This window comes from Lithobates pipiens, unplaced genomic scaffold, assembly GCF_037356315.1.
Source record: "Lithobates pipiens isolate NorthernLeopardFrog02 unplaced genomic scaffold, aLitPip1_a1.2 Scaffold_3, whole genome shotgun sequence".
Classification (NCBI taxonomy): Eukaryota; Metazoa; Chordata; class Amphibia; order Anura; family Ranidae; genus Lithobates; species Lithobates pipiens.
Genome location: NW_027507790.1, coordinates 88,968,072 through 88,979,662, shown reverse-complemented (window position 1 = coordinate 88,979,662; position 11,591 = coordinate 88,968,072). Strand labels below are relative to the sequence as shown.

Below are 11,591 nucleotides of genomic sequence, written 5' to 3'. Positions count from 1 at the left end.
TGGATCGCATGGTGTGAACACCCATGCGATCCGATTCTGCTGCGGACCAAAAAAAGGGTCCCGTGCGAGTTTGCGGCGGGTGCGACACGAATTCAGCCATACTATCTGTATAGCTGAACTCGAATCGCACAGAGATCGGATGTGATTTGCACTGCAGTGCGGTGCAAATCACATCCGTTCTCATAAACCGCTGCAATGTGAACCCAGCCTTAGTGACACTGGCGACGGGGGGTGATCACGGGGTTAAACCTTTATTGGGGGGGTTAGGGGGGTACCTTAGAACTAAAGGGGGCTAACCCTAACTGCCCTAACAGTTATTAGTCACAAATGACACCCGCCGGGTGATCAGGGGGTTAAACCTTTATTAGGTAATAAATGGCGGGTGCCCTGAAACTATAAAAAAATAACTAACCAACCAGCGTCACCTGTAACAGTTATATGGTGATCACTGGTGAAAGGGTTAACTAGGGGGCAATCAGGGGGCTTTATGCGGTAGTATATGGGGGTCCCTGGTGCTATAAAAAGCTGCGGCGAACCTAAATACCTACCTGCCTAACTAGCGTCACCTGTGACACTAATACGGCGATCAGAAAAATGATCGCTTATTAGGCTGGGTTCACACTGGAGCGATGCGGGAACGCCACGAATGCGCGGCGGGTTCCCGCATCGCATGCCTCCCGGCGGCAGTTCACACTGCCCTATGCGAACTGCTGGGAGTGTCAGTGAAATGTTACTGACACCCCCAGATCAGTTTGCATATCGCAGTGCGATCTGCAAACTCGGATCGCATGGCGTGAACACCCATGCGATCCGATTCTGCTGCGGGCCAAAAAAAGGGTCCCGTGCGAATTTGCGGCGGGTGTGGCGGGTGCGGCGAATGGCTGAACTCGAATCGCACAGAGATCGGATGTGATTTGCACTGCAGTGCGGTGCGAATCACATTCGTTCTCATAAACCGCTGCAATGTGAACCCAGCCTTAGTGACACTGGCGACGGGGGGTGATCACGGGGTTAAACCTTTATTGGGGGGGTTAGGGGGGTACATTAGAACTAAAGGGGGCTAACCCTAACTGCCCTAACAGTTATTACAGTCACAAATGACACCAATGCAAAAAAAAAAAAAAAAAAAAAAAAAAAAAAATGACATTGGTGTCACTGTGACTGGGGGGCAGGGGTAATTGGGGGGGTGATCGGGGGGTAAAGGGGGGGTGTGAGTGTGCCTGGCATGTTCTACTGTTTGTGTAGAGTGTTGGTGCAACTCACCGATCCGTTCTCCTCCGTGTCGGAACGAAAAATACCGACACGGAGGAGAGAATACATCACTTCCTCTCCTCACAGGAGAGGAAGTGATGTCACGAAGGATTTTCATTCGTCGGGAGCGATCGCGAGGGGGTGGCCATGAATGAATGGCCGTCCCCTCGTCCGGGATCGCTCCCGCACGAAAACCGACCGCCGCAGGCACCGGGCGGGGGCCCGATCGGGCCCCCGACCCGCGGGAAGGCAGGGACGTACATGTACGCCCTTATGCCTGCCCGTGCCATGCTGTCGACGTACATCGTCGTGCGGCGGTCGGCAACTGGTTAAAAACTTATTGAAACAGAAAATGGACTTTTCTGGGATATAGAACAATCTCATCTTTGGAATTCCAAATTAATGGCACTTTGGCTATAGTATACCAGATTAAGAAGAAAAGCTTGAGTACAAGTGCTATAGATTTACACATTTATAACTTTATGTTAAACAAATACTGAGACAGAAGCATTTACAGCTTCTATTTGGAGTACAACATTGGTATTCAGATTGACGTTTGTATAATGCCAGGTCACATTGAAAGAATACTGCTTGGATGGAAGCATATTACATTTGTCTGTGATCAAAGTTCCTCCTTCTCTTGACTTTTAATCTGGAAGCTGCTAATAATGTTAAGTCTTTTCTGAAGATCCTCCTTCTTGGACTCACTCATTTTGTTCTTCTCAATCAGTTTCGTCATGCGCTCAAACTCGCTGTTGGCAAAGTCCTCCCCCTGGTCAATGATTTTACTCATTATCTTGAGATATTGCTCTGCAGACTTTTTTTCCATTTCTCCGACATTTTCCAGCATGGCCTGACCTTTCTTTAGGAGTTCACTTCTCTCTTCAATACTGGGTGACTTGATGAAATCTCCTGCCAGTTTATCATATTCCTCAAGGCATCCTGGCATCCCTAAGTATACCCCATAGGTCTTCAACCAATGCTGGATGGCACTAGCCTTAACCACTCCGGTGTAGTGTATAGGATTGTCAATGTCGCCATCCACAAACAGGTAGAAGTAAGGATAGTTTTCTTTATCCAGCTTGTACCTCTCTCCTAACTCCGTATTTAGCTTATCTCCATAATCTGTAAAATATAAAAACCACAATTCAAACAAAAGGATCTTAACCATATTTTGTGTAGCATTTTCATACACGACCTAGTACAGAGCAGCTACAAAATGCAACTAAAATTCTTAATTTCAAAGTTATTCTCGCGCTACCATGTGATGAAATAATATGTGAATCGGGGGAGGGAGGGGGGAGGATTGAGAGGGGAGAGGTAATAAGAGGAAAGGGAGGAAAAGGAGAGGATACGAGTAGTAAAGGTGAAGCGGTAGCAAACACCTGTGTGAGTCAACCCGTGTCCACAAAATGTATACTATAGCAGAGAATGGTGTTGCGCTGCTTAGAGGGGATAGATCTACTAAAAAACAGTAATATGCAATTTATCTTATGTAAATAAATCTACCATAAAAATGTGTAAAGCCAAAAGTTTAAAAACCAACAACAATTCGAAAATTTAAGATAACTGATAGTGATAATCTTCAAAGTAAAGTGAATAGATACTATAGGCAATAATCCTTATATCTATCTGGTGATATTAAAGTGCTCCGTGCAAAACAAAGCCGATGTAATAATATCATAAACAGGAATATAAGATGTGCAAGTCTCCTTCTGATACAGTGCTAGATATTGCTACATTTATCACAATGTATATCTCATATATCTGAATGTGGAAAAAAAAAAAAAGAAGTCACATGGTTGTGACGTCACATGTAGGGATGGGATAGGCATTCTAAACTGATACAGGCAATACGAGCTTGGCGCTCGGCGGAGATAGGCACTGCTGGTTTGTTTCTATGTGAGTACCTTTTTTTCTAATAAATGCATTTGTGGATCTAAAACATACTACACCATGTGGCACTCCTCCTTCCTTTGAGCTGTTCCTGCTGCTGCTTAGAAACAAAGAGGGGACATAGCCCACCCTGAGGGTCCAGGTTTATTCATTACCAAGGACAAGAAGAAAAAGAAGGGGAATAGCCAGTATACTTATCTGCGGTTACCTCTTTACCGCAAGGTAAGGGGCCATTGCTTACTGGTGTGGTGTGGCACAAAGAGGATAAGGACACGGTTGCACAAGTGGAATATTTGGCACATCAAACAATTTTGCACTTGAAAGCACTTGCACTTTTATAGTTTTTTTTGCACATACGGAAATATATATATATATATATATATATATATATATATGTTCTTAGATATTATATATTCGTTTTTTTTTTCCCTCACATACTTTGCACATGAGCACTTTGAGATATATGTAGCAATATCTAGCACTGTATTAGAAGGAGACTTGCACGTCTTATATTCCTGTTTATGATATTATTACATCGGCTTTGTTTTGCTTGCATGGAGCACTTTAATATCACTAGATTGATATAAGGATTATTGCCTATAGTATCTAGTCACTTTAAGATTGAAGATTATCACCATCAGTTATCTTAAATCAACTACAATTCTTGTTGATGCACATATACTGTAGTAATGCATTGGATCAGATTATGGTTTTGACATGCAATAAAATAAAATAATCCAATTTATAAGCAGATTGTGTTTTAGGCAATCAGTATATGGCTACCTAATCATAAAAGCCCTCCTTGCACTTAACTTAACCCCCTAGACGTAAACTCTAAACTTCTGTCCTAATACTCAGGGCCAGCACAAGGGGTTGGTGGGATGGATGGTTGCCCTGGACACCCTTGACTAAGCACTGATGAGGGTGTGGAACGCATCAGCTTCTTTTGTGGGGGGGGTCGTGATGTGAGGAGATTGAGGGGGAGGGGATAAGAATTGCTAGAAGTGGCAACTTAGTGGAATTTGTGTTGGGAGGGGGGGGTGGGGGGTGGGGGAAGAGGATTTGTGCTAGGAGGGGGGATGTGTGCTAGAAGAGGTATATAGTAACTTTTTTTGTGGGGAGAAGTATTTGTGTCGAGGGGATTTTGGCAATGGGGGGACAAAGATTTGTGCTATGAGAGGGGATTTCAGCAGGGGGGCGGTTTTGCACTCTGAGGCTTTATGCTTAAGCATGCAGATTAGTGCTCAATATTTGGGGGGGGATTTTTGCTGACACATACATCTTGAGGGGGGAGGTTGCAGTTTGGCATGTTCTCCCTGGGCTCTAGATTACCTTGTCCCGAAAATAATTCTGACCCTAGTACTCAGCCCAATTGAATGCTCCCCCTAAAAATGTTGACATGACTTACCACCGAAAACCAAAATCTTTTTATAAATCAGAAAACATTTTATTGAGATGTCACATCCACATTTGAAAAGTACTGTCATATCAGTACAATTTCCACCAATCAATACAAAACATTTCCGAAAAATATTCAACTTTACAAATACACTGGAGTCCCCCCCCCCCACCAAATATGAATCCCTGATAGTATCACAAACAACATAGATGTCAGATCCTCGAACATAAAGGAACTGCAAACCACCTCTTATGGGGGAGAACCCACATTTCCCTCATAGGTATATAGCTAAAATGTATTCCTCTAAATCAAGAAAAAAAAAAAACAATCTCTCAGAGGAGTATTCTATCCATAATTCAATCAGTTTGGGCTAAATCTGGAGTAGCAACAATGGGACATAACTTCTTCCACTGACACCAACAATGGAGAACTATTCCTCCCCTTAATACCAAAGATGGGGCATTATTAAATTTCCCAAAGTCCGGCCCCAAAAAGTCCCTTTGTTTAGAAAGTTTGGAGACCTCCTGATCTATATTCTATAGCCTTGTGCCCGGAGCAGGCTCACTGAATTATATTGCACCAAGCTGACAGCAATCAAAACTTTCTAATTTATCTAAACTATCCAAGCTATCTAAAACTATCCATTTGCAGCAGTATGTACAGAACACTGATGTTAGAAACATCAGTACAGAAATGTATGCAAGCACAAGGCTTTAAGAACAGAATAACAATGCAGCATCAGCAAATCAAAAATGGGCTTGGAGTGGAGAAGAACGCGTTGTGATAGTTTGCACCTGCTATGCTTGGTATGAACCATTGGTGAACTTTGCACATTTTAGAATACTAATTTTGTTATTTTACTGTTGCATTGCTATTCTGTTCTTTGGACTGGTGCTTGCAAATGCTACTGTTACATACAAACACGGCTACTCAGACTGGCGCTTTAGTTTGTATATACTGCTAATGGTGCTGGCTATCGCTTTATGCTGCGTACACGCGACCGGACTTTCCGGCAGACTAGGTCCGACGGTCTTCCTGATGACTTTTCATCGGAGTTCCGAAAGACTTCTGAACTAACGGACTTGGCCACACAAGAACGGACTAAGTCCGTTCGAAAGTCAGTTTGTTTTGAACGGAATGACGTAAAACGGGACTAAAATGGAAGTTCAAAAGCCAGTAGCCAATAGCCGTTGGACCAGCATACAGACGAACGGTTTTCCCGATAGGAATTGAGTCCGTTGGACAGATTTGAAACGTTCTATTTCTAGGTCGGTCAGATTTTTAAAATGAAAAAGGATCGGATTAGCCCACACACAGTCTGCCGGAAAGTCCAGTCGTGTGTACGCGGCATTAGAGTTTAGACGGATGTTACTGACTCTGCTACTACTACTGTTGGTCTTTTGTGGATTAACAAAAAAAAAAGTTTAATTATTTAGCCACTGCTTTCTTATCAGTTTAACCCACTGAGATGTAAGTTGATAATCTGTCACATCATGTTTCAATATCCTGGAGGCAATTTAAAACATCTTATCCTAGAATAGAAAAGGAAAAGACTGCAGAATATCATTGTGTTTGTTAATCGAACCATAAAATCTACCTTTCACACCAATAAACGCATTCACTCAGAGGACTGCTGTCTAATGTAAAATGTGACATCTAATATATAAGTAGAGTCAGAGTGATACAATTTCCCAGCAACCTTTAGTTTGTCGTTTTGCTTTATTCTCTATATTTATTATTTACTTTGCAAAGCTGTATGTACATTAAAGCAGAACTAGATGAAGATAAAACTTTTTTTAATTTTTTTCATTTTGGATAGAGTTAAGCCTCCATAAATGGATCGGATCTTAGCCAGTTCAGCAGGGACTGGCTAAGATTCGATCCATCTATGGGCAGGCTTGTTGTACTGAAGTCAATCCATCAATCGACTTCAGTAGAACCACTCTGTTGGATTTTGTGCATGCAGTGGTCATTGTGTCTTGCTGGCAGGGACGGCCACCCCAGCAGAACACAATAGCGGTGTGGGAGGGATTCATCCCATCAACATTGACAGTGTTGATGGGGAAATTAAGCAATTTTCCTTCCACCATACACGGAAGGAAAGAAAACTGTAATCTATGGCTTGCTTAAGGGAGGGTTATCACCTCTGTCAGAGATTTTTGCTTGATTAGCTACTTCCCCAGCTACAGTATCCAGGGAACGACAGCCCTAAACCCAAAAGTGACGAAATGCTCGTCCCTTCTGGGTTCATTAGTCACAGAAGAGACAGACCAATTGTTCTTCGATCTCCTGCTTGGCATTCTGAAGCCATTTACTGCAGTCATGGGCTCTCTGGAGGCACAGGAAAGCTTGGAAACCACAACAGATGGCACGGGGATGGGAGGGTTATGCCGCGTACACACGACCGGACTTAAGTCCGGCAGACTTTCGACGAATGAACAGACTTGGCCACACACAATCACACCAAAGTCCGACGGATTCGAATGTGATGACGTACGACCGGACTAGAACAAGGAAGTTCATAGCCAGTAGCCAATAGCTGCCCTCGCATCGGTTTTTGTCCGTCGGACTAGCACACACACGAGCGGATTTCTCGGTAGGAACTGGGTCCGGCGGAGTTCTGGCAGAAAAATTTGAAACATGTTCCATTTCTAAAGTCTGTCAGACTTTTGCAAATAAAAAGTCCGCTGCAGCCCACACACGATCGAATAGTCTGCTGGAATCATTCCATCGGACTATTGATGTTGAAAAGTCTGGTCGTGTGTACGCGGCATAACACATTCACTGCCCTGTAAAAATGATCAAGTGCTTCTACAGCAGCCTTCCTCAACCTTTCAACACAGAGGAACCCTTGAAATACCTTTCTGGTCTCAGGGAAGCTCTGCTGAAAATTACTATAGCTACAACTCATGATACATTAGTGTGATGGTCAATGGGAAGAATGGTCCTTACACCTGTGGTCACTGGGAAGAATTTACCCCCTTACAGATGGCTAAAAAGATCTCTGGTGTCAGTGGGAACTTATCAAAGAGGCAGAAATTGCTCATTGCTCAAGGAACCCCTAGCAACCTCTGGAGAAACCCTGGTTGAGAAACTGTACTCTACAGCCACCCATTTTTTCGCATTAAAGCTGCAATAATGCCCACATATTATATTGATCATCCATAATTGAAAAACTGAAATCCAGGGGCAAGCCAAGGACAGTATCGCATATAGCAGGGGAGGAAAAGCCTGGATGAGTGTCCTTCAGCCAGGAAACAAGGCTTGCTCCATGTGACTTGCTTTAGCTTTTAATGCAAACTGTAAGAGGCTCACAGCATGCAGTGAGGTAATTGGAAACTGAGGAAGACTGAAGCACAAACATCTTAAGAATCATTTGTTATTAAAACATTACATATCTCCAATAAATGAATTTCTCCATTTAACTACAAAAGGTATTTCTGGTTATTCTGTATTAGTGCTATTGGTAGGCTAATAGGACCAGAAAATCAATGATAGCCGTGAGCTCATGGATATAGATACTAGAGCTGAGATGTTTGGACTTGTTCAGTTGAATGTCATTAATAATTTAAATGTTGCACGATCCTTGGGGCTAGCTGAATTTGGTTACAGCTGCCAAAGTTAACTGAAAAGTTATAAAAAGGAGGTAAAGTATGACCTTTGTGTAAGTACAAAGGTAAATCCACAGTCACATGCTGGATTGACGGTTTTATTTTGTACATAGAACGCATGTTATTTTTTCCTTTCTGCATAGTCATATATTTACAGTTTTAATCTCTGTTCTTGATCTATACCAAATGTAATTTCCACTTGAATAATCAAGGAAGTCTTTTTTCCTTTTGAAAAATGTTGTTTGCATAACCATATTTACGTTTTTAAACACTGGTTTAATCTAAGTGTTTAAGATTTAAAGAGGGCTTCTACTTTTACAATAAGCTGGAAAAAACTTTCTGGCCCTTAAAGAAGGACTACATTATCTTTATTTATATTATTATAAATTATCCACATCTAAAGTTTCCCCTTACTAAAAAAGACTCAAGCTTTAACCACTTGCCGACCGCCGCACGCCGATGTACGTCGGCAGAATGGCACGGGCAGGCATAAGGGCTTACATGTACGTCCTTGCCTGCCCGCCGGTCGGGGGCCCGATCGGGCCCCCGCCCGGTGCCTGCGGCGGTCGGTATTCGTTCAGGAGCGATCCCGGACGAGGGGACGGCCATTCATTCATGGCCACCCCCTCTCGATCGCTCCCGGCGAATGAAAATGTCCGGTGACATCACTTCCTCTCCTGTAATGTAAACACAGGAGAGGAAGTGATGTATTCTCTCCTCCGTGTCGGTAGTTTTCGTTCCGGCACCGAGGAGAGAGGTTCGGTGAGTTGCACCAACACACCCCACATACAGTAGAACATGCCAGGCACACTCACACCCCCCCTTTACCCCCGATCACCCCCCAATTACCCCTGCCCCCCCAGTCACAGTGACACCAATTGCTTTTTTTTTTTTTTTTTTTTGCATTGGTGTCATTTGTGACTGTAGTAACTGTTAGGGCAGTTAGGGTTAGCCCCCTTTAGTTCTAATGTGCCCCCCTAACCCCCCCAATAAAGGTTTAACCCCGTGATCACCCCCCGTCGCCAGTGTCACTAAGGCTGGGTTCACATTGCAGCGGTTTATGAGAACGAATGTGATTCGCACCGCACTGCAGTGCAAATCACATCCGATCTCTGTGCGATTCGAGTTCAGCCATACAGATAGTATGGCTGAATTCGTGTCGCACCCGCCGCAAATTCGCACGGGACCCTTTTTTTGGCCCGCAGCAGAATCGGATCGCATGGGTGTTCACACCATGCGATCCGAGTTTGCAGATCGCACTGCGATATGCGAACTGATCTGGGGGTGTCATTAACATTTCACTGACACTCCCAGCAGTTCGCATAGGGCAGTGTGAACTGCCGCCGGGAGGCATGCGATGCGGGAACCCGCCGCGGATTCATGGCGTTCCCGCATCGCTCCAGTGTGAACCCAGCCTAATAAGCGATAGTTTTTCTGATCGCTGTATTAGTGTCACAGGTGACGCTAGTTAGGCAGGTAGGTATTTAGGTTCGCCGCAGCTTTTTATAGCGCCAGGGACCCCCATATACTACCGCATAAAGCCCCCTGATTGCCCCCTAGTTAACCCTTTCACCAGTGATCACCATATAACTGTTACAGGTGACGCTGGTTGGTTAGTTATTTTTTTATAGTTTCAGGGCACCCGCCATTTATTACCTAATAAAGGTTTAACCCCCTGATCACCCGGCGGGTGTCATTTGTGACTGTAATAACTGTTAGGGCAGTTAGGGTTAGCCCCCTTTAGTTCTAAGGTACCCCCCTAACCCCCCCAATAAAGGTTTAACCCCGTGATCACCCCCCGTCGCCAGTGTCACTAAGGCTGGGTTCACATTGCAGCGGTTTATGAGAACGGATGTGATTCGCACCGCACTGCAGTGCAAATCACATCCGATCTCTGTGCGATTCGAGTTCAGCCATACAGATAGTATGGCTGAATTCGTGTCGCACCCGCCGCAAACTCGCACGGGACCCTTTTTTTGGTCCGCAGCAGAATCGGATCGCATGGGTGTTCACACCATGCGATCCGAGTTTGCAGATCGCACTGCGATATGCGAACTGATCTGGGGGTGTCATTAACATTTCACTGACACTCCCAGCAGTTCGCATAGGGCAGTGTGAACTGCCGCCGGGAGGCATGTGATGCGGGAACCCGCCGCGGATTCGTGGCGTTCCCGCATCGCTCCAGTGTGAACCCAGCCTAATAAGCAATCGTTTTTCTGATCACTGTATTAGTGTCACAGGTGACGCTTGTTAGGCAGGTAGGTATTTAGGTTCGCCGCAGCTTTTTATAGCGCCAGGGACCCCCATATACTACCGCATAAAGCCCCCTGATTGCCCCCTAGTTAACCCTTTCACCAGTGATCACCATATAACTGTTACAGGTGACGCTGGTTGGTTAGTTATTTTTTTTATAGTTTCAGGGCACCCGCCATTTATTACCTAGTCTCACTAGTGTACCCCTAAATTTAGGGGTGTCTACTTTCCAAAATGGGGTCATTTGGGGGGGGTTTGTGCCATCTTGGCATTTTATGGCCTTCAAAACTGTAACGCCCTTAGAAAGCCTGAAGGCGGTGCTTGGTTTTCGGGGCCCCGTACGCGGCTAGGCTCCCAAAAAGTCCCACATATGTGGTATCCCCATACTCAGGAGAAGCAGCAGAATTTATTTTGCGGTGTCATTTCACATATGCCCATGGCATGCGTGAGCAATATATCATTTAGTGACAACTTTGTGAAAAAAAAAAAAAAGTTTGTAATTTTCCCGCAACTTGTGGCAAAATATAAAATATTCCATGGACTCAACATGCCTCTCAGCAAATAGCTTGGGGTGTCTACTTTCTAAAATGGGGTCATTTGTGGGGGTTTTGTGCCATCTTGGCATTTTATGGCCTTCAAAACTGTAATAGGTAGTGAGGAGTGAAGTCAAATATTTACGCCCTTAGAAAACCTGAAGGCGGTTCTTGGCTTTCGGGGCCCCGTACGCGGCTAGGCTCCCAAAAAGTCCCACATATGTGGTATCCCCGTACTCAGGAGAAGCAGCAGAATTTATTTTGGGGTGTCATTTCACATATGCCCATAGCATGTGTGAGCAATATATCATTTAGTGACAACTTTGTGAAAAAAAAATAAAAAAAAATTAAAGTTTGTAATTTTCCCGCAACTTGTGGCAAAATATAAAATATTCCATGGACTCAAAATGCCTCTCAGCAAATAGCTTGGGGTGTCTACTTTCTAAAATGGGGTCATTTGTGGGGGTTTTGTGCCATCTTGGCATTTTATGGCCTTCAAAACTGTAATAGGTAGTGAGAAGTGAAATCAAAAATTTACGCCCTTAGAAAGCCTGAAGGCGGTGCTTGGTTTTCGGGGCCCCGTACGCGGCTAGGCTCCCAAAAAGTCCCACATATGTGGTATCCCCGTACTCAGGAGAAGCAGCAGAA

General features: G+C 44.3%; 1 protein-coding gene across 1 annotated transcript in view; it reads right to left on the bottom strand.

Annotated features, from left to right (window-relative positions):
- Positions 1-1,710: 1,710 nt before the first annotated feature.
- The window catches only part of ERP29 (endoplasmic reticulum protein 29), a 33,827-nt gene continuing 23,946 nt past the window's right edge, over positions 1,711-11,591 (bottom strand). Inside the window, exon 3 of the mRNA XM_077462027.1 lies at positions 1,711-2,376. Coding sequence (XP_077318153.1) covers positions 1,874-2,376 — 503 coding nt within the window. The 3' untranslated portion in view covers positions 1,711-1,873. The remainder of the gene's footprint in view (positions 2,377-11,591) is intronic.